General features: G+C 47.6%; 1 protein-coding gene across 1 annotated transcript; it reads left to right on the top strand.

The window, feature by feature from the left end:
- Positions 1-3,737: 3,737 nt before the first annotated feature.
- Positions 3,738-13,849, top strand: LOC142059567 (olfactory receptor 6B1-like). Its single transcript, XM_075098374.1, is given in 5 exon segments — positions 3,738-3,749; positions 12,892-13,331; positions 13,333-13,493; positions 13,496-13,671; positions 13,673-13,849. Coding segments are annotated over 5 exon segments (966 nt in total).
- Positions 13,850-17,837: the final 3,988 nt, after the last annotated feature.

Below are 17,837 nucleotides of genomic sequence, written 5' to 3' on the forward strand. Positions count from 1 at the left end.
TCATGATGTGGAAGAGTTGGGAAAAACCCTGAATTCCATGCAAACATGAGTCACCACTTCAGTGGACACAGTACTTGGGCCTCAGGCGTGCCAGGGGTACCAGAGCTCACAGCCTCATTCCTCCAAAAATTCTGGTACCGTCCAGGCTGTTTCCACACATTTTAGCACCACTCCTGAATCACCTGGTGCTTCTATGCAATCTCATGCCACTGCTTCCTTCCAAGGCGTTTGCTTTTTGGTGGTTGCTCAAGTGCTGCTGTGACCTACTGCACCCCAGAGGAATGATGGTTGGAACGCACCTCTGGGCAGACCTCCTGCTCTGGGCAGACCAAACTTCCCAGTCAGAGCTTCTCAGGAAGCTCTGGGCCTTGTCCCGTTGACTTCCAAACACTGCCACTGTTGGAGACATCACTGTCCCTTGTGCAGATCTGCACCCCCTGTTGCCTGTGCGGGTGCCAGCACTCACTGGTGAGGAGATCCCAGGGTTACGAGGTGAGGTCTAGAGATGGAATGAATAGTAGTTTTTGTGTGGTCCTTACAACGTCACCTCAAGGATGCCCACTTCTCTACCTCATTCTCAGCAGCTTGTAAAAAACACCTAGTTCTAGGTTTGATCTGCATGAGCCAAGAGGTCAGAGTGTGCTCCATGACTACCATGAAGAGCACAAGGGCTGGATGTGTGCAAGGAATGCCACCTGCTCTGCGTTTCCCATGCATGCCAGTACCTGGAAGCTCCTTCTGGTCAGAAGGCCTTGAAGGAGGACAGAAAGTCTGTCCCAGCACGGATGTCACTGAACATCCTGCGGGGAGCCTTCCCTCCTAATGCTGATAGTCTCATCACATCCACCGCCAGACCTTACCCCATAACCCTGGGGTCTTCTCACCAGTGCTGGCCTTTTTTTTGTGGACTTTGGGGGTCTGAACTCCGGTATACCTGGCACGCTTGAGGCCCAAGTACAGTGTCTAAGTAAGCCGCCAGCAGGGTGGCTCATGTTTCCCGGAGTTCAGGGTTTTTCCCATCTCTTCCACATCATGATGACTTCTAAGTGTTCTGGGAGGCTGATGCAACGTCCCTTTGACATTTGAAATGCATGGAATGGGCCACCCAATACCTGACCCAGGAAAAAGGGCCGTGAGCTTTTAGCTCCCTGCTCTGAGCCTCTCCTCAAAAGCAGTCCATCCCTGCCTTTGGCCTCTGGGATGACCTTGCTGAGCAAAACAGGTCAATTTGGGTGTGTTTCTCTTTCACGGAAGGACACGGGCATGCCTTTGATCATAAAACCGGGCCATGGTAGAGCCTGATGAGCATAAGCAAGGTCCTCATGGCCATCACTCCTGCCTGCAGGGGTCTTCCCTCCAGCCCACAACGGTCTTCCCTTGCCATTGAGCTTTGCCACATCCCTGGAGAGATGAGTCTCTCCTCCCATGTGGGATTGTGTAGTCTTGATGTTCTGCCTGAACTTACCCACTGTCTCCTGTGTGTCTACAATGACCCGTGGGGAAAAAATGTCTCTCAGGCTTAGCCTGAATGTCTTCGCTGAAAGCACCTGCGAGCTGACCTGAGGTGTCCTTTATGGCTCAATTTCACCGTGACCGGTGGCCATGCTCACCATGAAGAGGGCAATGTGACAAAGGCAATCCACGTGACACAAACCCACTTAAAATCTCCTTGCGCACTAGCCTGAGACCTCCAAGTATATTGGCCTTATGAAGCTGGGACACAGACAAATCATTCTGATGTTAGGAAGCATCAAGCTCTCAAGCCCTCCTCCTGAGAGGGGACTTCAAGCTCCCAGACTTCTGCTGGGAAAGTGGCACGGCAAACTGCAAGCAGTCCAGGAAACTACTGGAGAGTGTTGAGGACAACTTCCTAGTACAGGTGAGGGAGAGCCTGGCCAGAGGAGAGGCCCTGCTGGACCTGTTGTTTACTAGTGCGGAAGAACTTATTGGAGAGGTCAAGACTGGAGGTAACCTGGGCTGCAGCGATCATGCCCTGGTGGAATTCTCAGTCTTGAGGGATACAGGGTGTGTAAAAAGTAGAGTCAGGACCCTAAAGCTCAGAAAGTCAAGCTTTTGGCATTTTGGGGTGCTAGTGCTTGGGACCCCTTGGGAAACTGCCCTCAGAGATAAAGCAGGAAACGAGAGCTGGGAGATATTGAAAGCCATTTTTCTCAGGGCACTAGAGCTCTCAATCCCAATGTGCAAAAAGGTAGGCAGGGGAGGCAGGAGGCCAGCTTGGCTAAGTCAAGACCTCTTAGCCAAACTGAAACACATAACCAAAAGGCACAGGCAGTGGAGGCAGCGATGCACATCCCGGGGAGATTACAGGGATATGGCCCAGGAGTGCAAGGAGAGGATCAGGAAAGCCAAGGCACAGCTGGAACTGACCTTGGCTAGGGATGTGCAAAATAACAAGAAGGGATTCTTCAGGTGCATAGGAAGAGGAAAGAAACTGTACCCCCCGATGAACAAAACGGGAGGCCTGGCTACAACCAACATGTAGAAGATGGAGGTACTCAACAACAACATTTTTGCCTCCGTCTTCACCAGCAAGTGCTCTAGGCACGCCGCCCAATCCAAAGAATCCAAAGGCAGGGACTGAGAGAATGAAGTACCACCCACCGTAGGAGAAGATGAGGTTCAAGACCATCTAAGGAACCTGAAGGCGCACGAGTCCATGGGACCTGATGAGATGCATCCGAGGGTCTTGAAGGAACTGGCAGATGAAGTTGCTAAGCCACTATCTGTCAAATCTGACAGGTTCTGGCAAACTGGTGAAACTCCCAGTGACTGGAAAAGGGGAAAAATAATGCCCATTTTTATAAAGGGAGAACAGTAAGACCTGAGGAACTGCAGGCTGGTCAGTCTCACCTCTATGCCCAGGAAGATCATGAAGCAGAGCCTCAAGGCTCAAGGACGGGCAGCATCGGGCAGTGGGTGGGGAGCGATTGTATCGTTCCTGTTTCTGGGGTTTTTTTTTTCCCTTTTTTCCCCTTCCTTTTTCCATTTTATTATATTATCATTATTGTCATTATTATCATAATAATTCTTTTTATAATTATTATTTTTTTGTAATCATTAAACTGTGCTTATCTCAACCCACAAGTTCTTTTTCTCTTCCAATTCTCTTCCCTATCCCACAGGGGTGGGGGAGTGAGCGAGCGGATGCATGGTATCTAGTTGCCAACTGAGGCTGAACAATGACAGTCCAGTTTGGCGCCCAAGGTGGGGCACGAAGGGTTTGAGATAATAGCAGCTGCTGATCACAGCATTGATCCATCTGTTCTCAGTATTAGTTTGTCCAGTCTATACCATGCTGATTGTAAAGTACACGTTAAAAATTGCTGTTGGTTTTTGTAGTTTGCTGTGCTCTGCAGTGATTAGAGATGTTTTGCCTAGGAGATTTGTTATTAAAGCACTGGCCTTGACCATTATCGGTCATTTAGGTCTTGCATGGAAGCCGTCACTGTACTTCAGCTACCACCTCATGGAGACCATTAGCAATTCTACCTCCTCGTCTGAGAGGTGTTTTATGGAGGAAACACAGAATGGCACCTTGGCTACCATCTTATAAAATGTCCTCTCCTTCATTGCAACACCTTTTCAGTGTCTTGAACATCCTTGGGTAGTTAAGATACATCTGTTGGTATTGCTTTGGCAGACGGTGTCAGTTCTGTCTAAGGTTAATAAGCAATTTAAGAACATCATCCAGAGGTCTGCCCCAAGGCTCAATAGCTATGCGTGGCAGGGTATGTGGGATAGTACGGGCAAACGCCTAGGACAGTGGGCACCCCCAGTGTTGTGGGACTTTAACCCCGAACAAGCGCAGAATCCTGAAAAATTAGTAGAATATTTGGAGGAAGTATGCTGTCACTCAGGCAATTCCAGAGAGACACAAATCACTGCAATGTGCTGGGGCCTGGCCCATGCCCATCGAGCCCTATTTAACACTACTCAGTACCCACAAGGGGAAGAGAAGGCCTCTGGATCTAAAAAGGCAAAGACAAGGAAAGCGACAAGCACTGCGGCCACTCAAACCCCCGTGACAGACACTGCAGCTACTCCAACCCCAGTGACAAGCACTGTGGCCACTCAAACCCCCACAACAGGCACTGCAGCTACTCAAACCCCAGTGACAAGCATTGCAGCTAAATTAGAGGACCAACCCATGCCAGTATCGGTCGCCCCTATACTCAAGAAGAAACCTTGGAAGAGAAAGTCAACTCATTTAGAAAGAGATTATGAAGAACCAGGGCCATCACAAGAAGAGGAGGAGGAAGAAGAAGAATGTGTACAAGAAACGGAAACTACCCGATCCCTATCCTTGAGTGAGTTGCAGGATATACGAAAAAAGGTTTTGGCTGTCGTTCAGCAGAGCACATTATCACCTGGCTGCTCCGATGCTGGGATAATGGGGCCAGTAGCCTGGAATTAGAGGGGAAGGAAGCCAAACAACTGGGATCCCTCTCTAGAGAAGGGGACATTGATAAAGCAATTGGAAAAGGAACACAATCCCTTGGCCTCTGGAGGTGACTCCTGTCAGGTGTGAGAGAAAGGTACCCCTTCAAAGAAGATATTGTAATTTGCCTAGGAAAATGGATGTCCATGGAGAAAGGTATCCAGTACCTGAGGGAACTAGCCATGCTTGAGGTGATTTATGGTGGCCTGGACAATCAACAGTCACCCAAAGATCCAGATGAAGCTGAGTGCACACAACCCATGTGGCAGATTTCTGTACAGAGTGCAGCATTGACACATGGGAACTCATTGGCAGTAATGTCCTGCAAAGATGACGAGACACCAACGGTGGCGGACACGATTGATAAACTCCAGGAGTATGAAGCAAATCTCTCTTCCTCGCTCGTCTCTGCTGTTGAGAAACTGTCCCAGGAGTTCCAGCAATTCAAAGAAGATACATCCTACTCCCCACCTGTAGGGGCCAGTATCTCAGCCATTAGGGTTAAGCGTCCCTTTGCTCAAGAGAAAGGATACAGAGGACAGGGCACCCTGTGGCTTTACCTGCATGAACACAGAGAGGACATGAATAAGTGGGATGGAAAACCTACCTTGACCCTACAGGCACAGGTGCATGAGCTGCAAGGAAGAACAATCACTCAGGGGGTCTCTCCAGGAAAGCTGCTGCTCCAGTTTCCAGTAAGCAGTCACTAGACAGAGGAGTAGAAACGCTGATTTTATTTCTGATCCTAATAGAGACACTTGTGATTTGCATTTATAAGAAGTGATTGATGAATACTATGATGAGGACTAGAGAGTCCCTGCCTCCAGCCAGGTGGAGGAAAGGGATAACCGGGTTTACTGGATTGTGTGGATCCGATGGCCTGGCACATCCCACCCACAGGAGTATAAAGCTTTAGTGGACACCGGTGCACAGTGCACCCTAATGCCATCAAACTATATAGGGGCAGAACCCATCAGCATTGCTGGAGTGACAGGGGGATCCCAAGAGCTAACTGTATTGGAGGCCGAAGTGAGCCTAACCAGGAATGAGTGGCAGAAGCACCCCATTGTGACTGGCCCAGAGGCTCCCTGCATCCTTGGCTTAGACTCCGTCAGGAGAGGGTATTTCAAGAACCCAAATGGTACAAGTGGGCTTTTGGTGTAGCTGCCTTGGAGACAGAGGAAAGTAAACAGCTGTCTACCTTGCCTGGCCTCTGGAAGGACCCTTCTGTTGTGGGGTTGCTGAGGGTCAGAGAACAACTGGTGCCGATCACTGACACAACAGGGCATCGACGGCAATATCGCACCAACCGAGACTCCCTGATTCCCATCCATGAGCTCATTCACCAACTGGAGAGCCAAGGAGTCATCAGCAAGACCCGCTCACCCTTTGACAGTCCCATATGGCCAGTGTGGAAATCTAACGGAGAGTGGAGGCTAACAGTAGACTATCGTGGCCTGAACGAAGTCACTCCATCGTTGACTGCGGCCATGCCGGAAATGCTAGAACTTCAATACGAACTGGAGTCAAGGGCAGCCAAGTGTTATGCCACAACTGATATCGCTAATGCATTCTTCTCAATCCCTCTGGCAGCAGAGTGCAGGCCACAGTTTGCTTGCACTTGGAGGGGCGTCCAGGACACCTGGAATCAACTGCCCCAGGGGTGGAAACACAGTCCTACCATTTGCTATGGACTGATTCAGACTGTACTGGAACAGGGAGAAGCTCCAGAACACCTTCAATACGTTGCTGACAGCATCGTGTGGGACAACACAGGAGAAAGCGTTTTTGAGAAAGGGAAGAATATAGTCCAAATCCTTATGAAGGCTGGTTTTGCCATAAAACAAAGTAAAATGACCTGCAGAAGAGATCCAGCTCTTAGGAATCAAATGGCAAGATGGTCGTTGTCAGATTCCAATGGATGTGATCAACAAAATAGCAGCCGTGTCTCCACCAGCTAGCAAAAAGGAAACACAAGCTTTCCTGGGCGTTGTGGGTTTTTGGAGAATGCATATTCCACATTCCAGTCTGATCATAAGCCATCTCTATCAAGTGACCCAGAAGAATAATGTTTTCAAATGGGGCCCTGAGCAACAACAAGCCTTTGAACAGGTTAAACGAGAAATAGTTCATGCAGTAGCTCTTGGGCCAGTCTGGGTAGGACAAGATGTAAAGAATGTGCTCTACACTGCAGCCGGGGAGAATGGCCCTACTTGGAGCCTCTGGCAGAAAGCGCCAGGGGAGACCTGAGGTCGACCCCTAGGGTTTTGGAGTCGGGGATACAGAGGGTCCGAAGCCCGCTATACTCCACGTATAAAAGAGATATTGACAGCATATGAAGGGGTTCGAGCTGCTTCAGAAGTGGTTGGTACTGAAGCACAGCTGCTCCTGGCACCCCGACTGCCAGTGCTGGGCTGGATGTTCAAAGGAAACGTCACCTCTACGCACCATGCAACTGATGCTACATGGAGTAAATGGGTTGCACTGATCACCCAGCAGGCTCGAGTAGGAAACCCCAGTCACCCAGGAATCTTGGAAGTGATTATGGACTGGCCAGAAGGCAACGATTTTGGATTATCACCAGAGGAGGAGGTGACACATGTTGAAGAAGCCCCACTGTATAACAAACTGTCAGAAGATGAGAAGCAATACGCCCTGTTCACTGATGGGTCCTGTCGCCTTGTGGGAAAGCACCGGAGATGGAAGGCTGCTGTATGGAGTCCTACACGACAAGTAGCAGAAACTGCTAAAGGAGAAGGTGAATCAAGCCAGTTTGCAGAGGTAAAGGCCATCCAGCTGGCCTTAGACATCACTGAATGGGAAAAGTGGCCAGTGCTCTACCTTTATAGTGACTCCTGGATGGTGGCAAATGCCCTGTGGGGCTGGTTACAGCAGTGGAAGCAAAGCAACTGGCAGCGCAGAGGCAAACCCATCTGGGCTGCCACACTGTGGCAAGATATTGCTGCCCGGGTAGAGAACCTGGTTGTAAAGGTACGTCATGTGGATGCTCACGTTCCCAAGAGTCGGGCCACTGAAGAACATCGGAACAACCAGCAGGTAGATCAGGCTGCCAAGATTGAAGTGGCTGAGGTGGATCTGGACTGGCAGCATAAGGGTGAACGATTTACAGCTCAGTGGGCCCATGACACCTCAGGCCATCAAGGGAGACATGCAACATACAGATGTGCTCGTGATCGAGGGGTGGGCTTGACCATGGATGTTATCACACAGGCTATCCACAAATGTGAAACGTGCGCTGCAATCAAGCAAGTGAAGCGGGTAAAGCCTCTGTGGTACGGGGGACGATGGCTGAAATATAAATATGGGGAGGCCTGGCAAATTGACTATATCACACTCCCACAGACCCGCCAAGGCAAGTGCCATGTGCTTACAATGGTAGAAACAACGACTGGCTGGCTGGAAACATATCCCATCCCCCACGCCACTGCCCAGAACACTATCCTGGGTCTTGAGAAACAAGTCCTGCGGCGACATGGCACCCCAGAGAGAATTGATTCAGGCAATGGGACTCACTTCTGAAATAACCTCATAGACAGCTGGGCCAAAGAGGACGTTATTGGGTGGGTGTATCACATCCCCTATCACGTACCAGCCTCTGGGAAAATTGAAGGGTACAATGGACTGCTAAAAACTACACTGAGAGCAATGCGGGGTGGGACATTCAAGCACTGGGATACACATTTAGCAAAAGCCATGTGGTTAGTCAACACGAGGGGATCTGTCAAGCGAGCTGGCCCTGCCCAGTCAGAAATCCTACATACTGTGGAAGGCGACAGAGTCCCTGTAGTGCACGCAAAAAGTATGCTGGGCAAAACAGCCTGGGTTCTTCCTGCCTCAGGCAAAGGCAAACCCATTCATGGGATTGCTTTTGCTCGAGGACCTGGGTGCACTTGGTGGGTGATGCGGGAGGATGGAAAAATCCGATGTGTGCCTCAAGGGGATTTGATTTTGGGTGAAAATAGTCAATGAACTGAATGGCACAATGCAAACTGCTATATAATATTGTGTGTCACCTCTGTGTTGTATCAATGATATCATCACCTCTGTGTTGTATCAATGATATCAGAGTACGAGCCTCCCAACCCATGGAAGATAAACTGTGAAACAAGCAAAGTGCAGCAGTGATGGAACGATGACTGACTCGGTATGCAGCAACCTAACGCCACACACTACCTCTCCCACCCGGAAAGCCTGATACGGCAGATGGAGCCGAGAGTCATGGACTGGGTGAACTCAATGGGCATTTTAATGGACATTTTACAGGGAAGGTCCATGAACTAAGGGAATGATGTCTGTGTATTATGTTAAAGGATGGGAAGGGGAGGGGCGGTGGGTGGTATGGTTGTATTGCATCGTATGACACCTGGGCATGGTGTAAATGGTATGGAATAAGGGGTGGAGAATGTGCTGGTTTTGGCTGAGAAGGGGTTAATTCCCCCCGGTGTGGGGGTCGGCTACCTTTCCAGCTTCCCGCGCTCTGCCGCGTGGCGGGGTGGGGGCTGGGAGGGGCGGGGCCACGGCCAGGGCGGCTGACCCCGACTGGCCAATGGCATGTTCAATCCATACCATGTGACACCATGGCCAGTATATTAAGGGGGGGGCAGGTTGTGGCTCGGGGAGGCGCGGCGGCGGGTCGGCGGGCGGTGAGCGGCTGCATCACGTGCGATTTGTTTCAGTGGTTCGTTCCCCTCCCCCCTCCCTTTCCCCCTCCCCCAGGGCTTTGCGCCTCTCATTGTTCTCCTTTACATTGCATTTCTGTTGTGGTTTCTTTTAATTTTAATTATTAAACTGTTCTTATCCAACCCACGAGCGTTACCCTTCTGATTCTCTCCCCCATCTACCGGTGGGGGAGTGAGCGAGCGACTATGTGGGGCTGAGCTGCCGGCTAAACCACGACACCCCCACAAATCAATGGGCCCTGACACCATCTACCCGAAGGTGTTGAGAGAGCTGGCTGACATCATTGCAAGACAACTCTCCATAATCTTTGAGAAGTCATGGAGAACTGGGGATGTCCCAGAGGACTGGAGGAAGGCAAACGTTACCCCTATCTACAAGAAGGGCTCAAGGGAGGATCCGGGTAACTATAGGCCCATCAGCCTTACTTCAATCCCTGGGAAAGTTATGGAGCGGATCCTCCTGGGGGCCATCACAAGTCAATTGAAGCACGCGATTGGGAAAAGCCAACATGGCTTCACTAAAGGCAGATTGTGCTTGACAAAACTGGTGACCTTCTATGACAAAGTGACTTGCCTGGTTGACATGGGGCAGGTGGTGGACATTGTTTACCTGGACTTCTCCAAGGCCTTTGATACGGTCCCCCACAGTCTCCTCCTGAAGAAATTGATGTGTTATGGCCTAGACAAGTGGTCTGTGCAGTGGGTGGGGAACTGGCTGACAGGCTGCACCCAAAGGGTGGTGGTAAATAGCTCTTTCTCAAACTGGCAACCTGTCACTAGTGGAGACCCCCAGGGATCAATATTGGGCCCAATGTTATTCAACATCTTTATAAGTGATCTGGACAACGGCATCAAGTGTAGCCTGATGAATTTTGGTGATGACACCAAGTTGAGTGGGGAAGTAGACACTCCAGAAGGGAGAGCTGCTCTGCAGGGAGATCTGGATAGGCTGGAAGAGTAGGCCAGCAAGAACCTTATGAAGTTCAACAAGTTAAAGTGTAAGATCATGCACCTGGGAAAACACAATCCAGGAGTGCAGTATAGACTGGGATCCACCTGGCTAGAGAGAAGCTCTGTGGAAAGGGACCTGGGGGTCCTGGTGGACGGGAAGCTCAACATGAGTGAACAGTGTGCTGCCGCAGCCAAGAAGGCCAACAGGATGCTGGGTTGCATCAAAAAGGGCATCACCAGCAGAGAGAAAGAAGTCATTATCCCGCTCTGCTCAGCACTTGTCAGGCCACACCTGGAGTACTGTGTACAGTTCTGGTCCCCTCTATACAAAAAGGCTGTGGACAGGCTGGAAGGGGTCCAGAGAAGGGCCGCCAAGATGATCAAAGGACTGGGAAGCTGCCATATGAGGATAGGCTGAGAGAACTGGGTTTGTTCAGCCTTGAGAAAAGGAGGCTCAGAGGGGATCTCATCAGCATGTACCAGTACTTAAGGGGTAGTTACAAAGAAGATGGAGACTCCCTTTTTACATGGAGTCACATGGAGAGGACAAGGGGGAATGGACACAAGTTGCTCTTGGGGAGATTCCGATTGGACACCAGAGTGAAATTTTTCACACTGAGGACAGTCAACCATTGGAATAATCTCCCCAGGGAAGTGGTTGACTCAGCCACATTGGACACCTTCAAGAGTCATCTGGACAGGGTGCTGGGCCATCTTGTCTAGACTGCACTTTTCTTAGAAAGATTGGACTAGATGATCCCTGAGGTCCCTTCCAACCTGTGATTCTGTGATTCTGTGATTCTGTTTAAAAGTTAGATTGCAAGACATATGTCTGAAAATTGCAGCGGATGACAGATAAATAGGAGGAAAAGAGAGAGAAAGTATAAGAAAGAGGGAAGTAATGTGAGAGCCCAGAAAAGAGAGAAAAGTGGCAGGGCAGGGGTTGCAACAGAAAGACAGAAACAGAATATTGTTTTGATCCATTTCTTCTTATTACTATTCTTTCCTGAAAAAAAAAAATTCTTTTAACACTTACTTTGATATGATTATTCAGATTGCCTAAGACAACAGAATTTCATAACAATATTGCTCTAAGTGAAGGAGCAAGGGTGGAGTTCAGGTGTCCACATGAGAACCACTACATCTGAGTCAGTGCTGTAGACACCCTTTGTCATGAGCAGATGTCATCTCCTAGGATTTGACAGGTCTGTCCTCATCTAGACCCCGTATTACAGGGAGATGAATCTCCCACTTGTAGAGCCTAGTTACCTCTGTAAGATTATAGAGGAGGCATGAAGTTTGGAGTTAGATGCCTGGAAGCTGGATGTCTACATTAGGGTTGATTAATCCCATCCTTGTTACATTAGCTAGCCAGAGTCAGTGTGTACAGCAATAGCTCTGGCAGGGAGCAGTGCATGCAGCACATGGCAACATCTAGATCAGGAGCCTGTTGTCTGTTTTTTAAGAACAAACAGTAAACTTTGGTTTGGAAAGTCTGACTTTGGGTATCTAATATTTGTACCTGAATGAAGTCATAGATACAAAGGTTGGCCTATAACAGCTGTGATTACCATCCTAAAAATATGCAGGGGGGAAAAAACCAAACCCACAAACAGGACTCTTAAATTAAGCAACAAAATGCTGACACTACTATAACATCAACAGTAATAGAAAATCTATTACTTTCATCTATCACCATGATAAATTCATATAAAGGCTGGTTGTTGAGGACCATAAGGAGCTATGTGTCCAGATCTTTTTGCAGTTAAATGAGAGTAAATTACCAAGGACAGGACCCTTCTTTCTTAGCGTCTGGTGTCTAACGTCTAGTCAGTTCAGTTTTCTGTGACGAATGACAGAGTTGGGCACCTCTTGATAATGAGTTGTCCCATCTGAAGACAGATGTGTCAGGTAGCTCTAAGAGAACACACCAAGCAAAGGTCTGCTTCTGGATGTTTTAAGGAAAATCCTGGATTTAATCTAGGATATGGTCATGTTAGCTAGAACACAAACCCAGTTTGTGAATTTCTCAAATATTTCTATGATGTTTTATAAAGGAATGTTTAAGAAGTCAGCCACCTCTAGTCAGTATCCAGGAACTAGAATTTCTGTGTCATTATTTAATTTTTGCTTCTAGGCTGAAATAAATAATTTGATTTTCTCATTTTCCTAGGAAAAGGTCCATCAATACAATTTAAACATTATCTTATAACAATGTACCAATTCTTGTAAATTTTCCTGTTTCAGAAAAATAGTACATTCCATATGCAAACTCTTTCAATGGGCAAAAATAGTTATAGAGGATGACGAGCTCTTACTTTCCAGTAACTTCAGGGTCACAGTTCTGGGACACCTGAATCCAAAAGGCTAGATGCTTAGTTTATCTACCTTCCATTAATGCATTTAAAAGTTTGACCAAAGATTAAATAACTTGAATGAAGGCGAACATAGGAATGGGGGGTGGGATTCATCAGAATGTACTATAAATGGCTTCTACTTGGATGCCTATTCCTGTACTAGTCATCTACATTTCCCTTGCTATTACTGGACCTGCACTTTTGATGCAGCGTAGGTCATCCTAAGGTAGTTGTCAGTAGGTCAGATGAACTGCCTGTTTCTTTCCATTGACTGAAAGGGAAGCCCACAAGACTGAATCAGACAAATCCTATCTAGGGTTTGGAAATTTTGTTTGATTTTTAACTTTCCCATATTCTGCTTTCTTTTTTCCTCATCTGTGTTTAATCCCCCAGGCTCAGCTCTGCGCTCCTCTGCATGGAGAAGAATTCCACTCAGGTCCACATGTTCCTCTTACTAAGATTCCCAGCCCTAGCAGACTTACATGTATTGTTCTCCATAGTATTTCTGCTGACCTACATTTTAACTGCATTGGAGAACATGGTCATCATTTCCCTGATCAGGACAAACTGTGAGCTCTACAAACCCATGTATTTTTCCCTTGGTCACCTCTCCTTTACTGAGGTCTGGTACATCTCCGTCACTATCCCCAAACTCTTGGCAAATGTCATCACTGAAGACAGGAGTATTTCCTTTATGGGATGCATGGCCCAACTGTTTTTCTTCAGCTCCTCCATGTGCACTGATTGTGTCCTCTTCTCTGCAATGGCATACGATCACTATGTGGCCATCTGTCAACCACTGTGCTCTCCAGCCATGATGACATACCAAATGTGCATATATCTGGTAGTCTCCTGGTTCAGCGGGTGAGTCTTTGATCAAGATTTCCATCATCTCTCAATTGAAGTTTTGTGTTCCCCATGTTATCAACCATTTTTTCTGTGATATTAGCCCTGTGCTGAACCTCGCCTGCACTGATATGTCGCTGGCAGAGGTGGTGGACTTTGTGCTGGCCTTATTCTTACTGCTGTTCCCGTCTTCATCACCGTTGTCTCCTACCTATTAACTATCACTACAATCCTGCACATCCCCAATACCCACAGTAAGGAGAAAGCCTTCTCCACGTGTTCTTCCCACCTAACTGTGGTCACCATTTTGTTCTCAGCCACCCTTTTCATGTATGCCTGGCCCAAGAAGATCGACCCTTTTTGACTTGAATAAGCTTGTGTCAGCTGTGTATACTGTTGTCACTCACATCCTAAACCCCTTCATTTACTGTCTGAGGAACCAGAAAGTTAAAAGAGCCCTGAATAAAGCTCCCTGTGAAAAAATTGGTATCTCTAAGGTCTCTAGATCCATCCCTTCTCTCCAAATGCAAGGATAAGCTATGATAAACTGGAACTGATAAGCATACCATAAGGATATCTGGCTAATGAGTGTTCAAAATGGACACACGCAGTAATCAGAGGAACTATGACAGGGTGGAGAATGCTGACAACCTGATCCATCTGAATCAATCACCCCTAAGACCATAAAAGGTGAATGACTGAGCCATTGTCACTGGTACAGAAACCTACTAAGGTGATTCAGCAGATTAAACTCCCCCAAGTGCAAAACAAAAGGGACTACTTGTAAAGTAGCATAGAATTTCTGTAGGAACTCTGGGGGCAAAGGGATTTACAAGTAAATAATTGGGAAGATTATTCTGGTGAAAGGATCCGAACCTTGCCTTCACCCAAAGTCCAAGCCTGTCATCTAGATCCCTTTTATAGCCAGCACCTCTGGAAGGTGCTTACTCCGCCTTTGGACACTGATCTGTTTTGGTATGCAGCCCACTGTCTGGGCCCTCCCTGGCCTGAGGCTCAGCTAAGTGAACTGCTAGACAAGACATGAGACTCTGCTAGACATGGTGGCTATCAAAACCTCGGGAGCTCTGTGAGAGGTGGCTGGGGCTCACGGGTGGTTAAGGAGGAGTAATGTGAGAAATGGCCAAACTTCACAGATCAAAAAAGGGAATTTGAGGACATTTCAGGGCCTGGATGAGGATGGCAGTACATAGGTAACCGCACCAAGTGATACCATGTAAGCCTGAGATGACCTACGTAACAGTCATACCAATGAATACCAAATTTGGGTATAGGCGTAGCAAAATTGGGACAAAGAGGGAAAACTTACTAGGGGAAGGTGAGGTTTCTTTTCGATGGAGACAGGGGCAGAGATAGGTGCAGCAGGCCTGGCAAACAGGAGAGGATGGGGACAAAAAGGGGCAGGTCAGGTGGAAAAAAGCTGCTGGTTGGTAAGCTTCTCTGGCCAAGGCTTGTGCCTGACCACCAACATGTGACTCTCCTTAGTAAACTCTGTCACTAACTCTTTTATGTATTGGTGTCCTATGTATGACACTGCGGGTGTGTGATCCGCTGGTGAGCTTCAAGTTGGACTAGCCCGTGGGTAGGAGGAGACCAGCATCTGGAAAGAGTGCTGGTTAGAGATGGAGACTGGTCCAGAGCTGGGCATCGATCCTGGATGGTAAAGGCACTGCTCGGTGTCTCTGTCAATCTGCATGGAAGGCTGCATCAGTGCTGTGTATGTGCGCACATGCTGGGAATAGCCTCGCCCCTGGCTGGGTCTGGGGAACGGGGAAAAGCAGCAGTCTTGTCTTCAGCGAACCAGGGGGGCAATTCTCCTGGATCTTAAAGTTCACTGTATCTGTCTTTTCTTAACACAATCTTCACATGGAATAATTTCACTTTTGGAGGTATTCACCCCCAGTGACCATAGATTAAACTAATAAAGAGTTGGACAGCTCTGCTAGAAACATCTGGTGTTAGATATGGTGGCCTAGATACTACCATCAGGCTAGTGTCACTGCAAGAACAATTGATCAGAGGGATGAAATCACAAAGCAAAATGGTTACATCCATCAGGACAATGGATGCCATTGTTACCATTATACTTAAAAGTAATCCAGACGTCCCATTGCTCCTTACCAGGGGAGCCAAATCTTACCTTTGGTAAATGTTGTATAGTGGAGAGTTTTACTTAGGGTTAAGTAATGGTTATTAGGCATTCACTGATGCAGTATTTTGCACCTGTCAGAACACAAAACCAGTAAAATTGCACAATGCAGCTGTAACAGAAATGGTTACATCTGCAGTGATCCAAGCAGCTATGATCTTGGGCAGGATGGTGGAGGACTAGAGCAGGTCTCCAAAGAGTAATTCCAGAATTCCAGTGAATGAGACTAAACCAAAGCCAGAACAGTGGTGAGGATGTTTCTAGTCATGGCCATCACATACATAATTGAAAAAAATAAGAAAAGACGAATGAACAGTTCAGAAACATTCCCCTGTTCCAAGAGGATAAATTCTGTCATGCATTATTGATTTTTTTTCTTGTCCTCTTCCATAAGGTGAGTCGGCACCTTGAATACTGTGTTCAGTTTTGGGCCCCTCACTACACGAAGGACATTGAGGTGCTGGAGCATGTCCAGAGAAGGGCAATGAAGCTGGTGAAGGGTCTAGAGAACAAGTCTTATGAGAGGAGCAACTGAGGGAACTGAGCTTGTTTAGCCTGGAGAAAAGGAGACTCAGAGGAGACCTTACGGATCTCTACAACCACCTGAAAGGAGGTTGTAGCGAGCAGGGTGTTGGTCTCTGTTCCGACGTAACAAGTGATAGGATGAGAGGAAACGGCCTCAAGTTGTGCCAGGCAAGGTTTAGATTGGATATTAGGAAAACTTTCTTCACCAAAAGGGCCATCAATCATTTGAACAGGCTGTCCAGAGAAGCGGTTGAGTCACCATCCCTGGAGGTGTTTAAAAGACGTGTAGATGTGGTGCTTAGGAACAAGGTTTAGCGGTGGACTTGGCAGTGTTACGTTAACGGTTGGACTCGATGACTTCAGGTTCTTTTTCAGCCTAAATGATTCTAACATATCATTATTTCCAAAGTTATTACAAAAGCTTGTCAAGCCTTCTGTCTGTCTCGGGGCAGTTGCTCTTAGTGGGCAGGGGTGCTGAAGGGAGCACGTGTGTGCTCAGGGAGGGTTCAGAAGAGCTGCCTGATTCTTCAGTGAGAAAGGATTGCGCTGACAGAAAGAACGTCTATCCTGTTTGCAATGCCCTTTTTGGAAGCTGGGGTCACCATCGTTAGAACTCTAGACGCAAGGATTTAACACAGTCGGGGGTAAGTAAGATGGGCAGGTGAGTGGAACTCAGCTCAAGGCACTCGAAATAGTCGTCTGAACATATGCACTTGAGGCCATTAAAGACACCCTTTTACACTCCAGCCTTTAGAACAAGTCTTTAGGTTTGTTCAAGGACCTGCATGTCATTTTGAAATGGCAACTTGAAGGCCATACCTCTGAGCGTCTGAAGTGGCAGCAAGCTCCTATACTGAGGTGCTTGTATCCTGATGGAGTCTAGATGCTTAGATGACGTGGGGACATCTAAGCCTGGATCTCTCCAGGGTCTGTTGCCAACATCAGGGAGCCTGTTCACGTCTTATATTGATACCTTGCGTGTTACACACAACTGGTACATATGAAGCAGAACCAAATGGATTCCTGTGTCTTTCTAGAGCACCAGGTGGAGGACACACAAGCCTCTTATGTGATGCCTATAGATGCCTTTTCTTAGGCAACCAAATCACATTTGTGCGCTTACAGCAAGTATGGTTTTAAATGCCTCACTGTGAAATGCTTAGTGCTATTGCACAGATCTGAATTGTCAAGCTGGAAAGGATGAAATCTTTCTAAAATCCATGGATTGCAAATGCATGGCCAGCTGAGTTAAGATATCGTCTCCAGAAATCTTACCTGAAGCTAGGAGCTTGCCCTCCATTCTCTGCATCTAGGCCATTATGCAGACAATTCAGAGTACCCCTTTATTCTGTCCTCAGTAATCCAAAAGGCAGACACAGCACATCTAGTGTCTGAGAAGGTCATATGCTTTTCATCTAACTCAACATGGAACTGCAGTCCAGGCTAAGACCGAAGGTGGTGAATGTCTGTGTAAAGAACCACAGCACCAAAAAATGAAGCACTTGTAAACCGCTGCACCCCACATTAAAACTGGGATTTAGTGCCTAGATATAAGTAGATGTCTAGTGCTATTAGAAATGTCCATACCTCACAGGCACGAAGTATGACAAATCACCTGCAAGAGACCTGTTCTGGATCCACTGGCAAAGTCTGGGTAGGATACTTGAGGCCATTTAATGCGTCTGTAGTAGCCTGTGTAAACACAAATAAATTGTTTCATCATAGCCATCATGCGAATCTGGAAAAGCAGCTAGACACATAAGTACGTTTAAGTACATAAACCTAGGCAAGATAAGCCACACTACTAAAGCTAGTAGAGGTGAAGCTCACAT

The sequence above is a fragment of the Phalacrocorax aristotelis genome, chromosome 7 (genome assembly GCF_949628215.1).
Source record: "Phalacrocorax aristotelis chromosome 7, bGulAri2.1, whole genome shotgun sequence".
Taxonomy (NCBI): domain Eukaryota; kingdom Metazoa; phylum Chordata; class Aves; order Suliformes; family Phalacrocoracidae; genus Phalacrocorax; species Phalacrocorax aristotelis.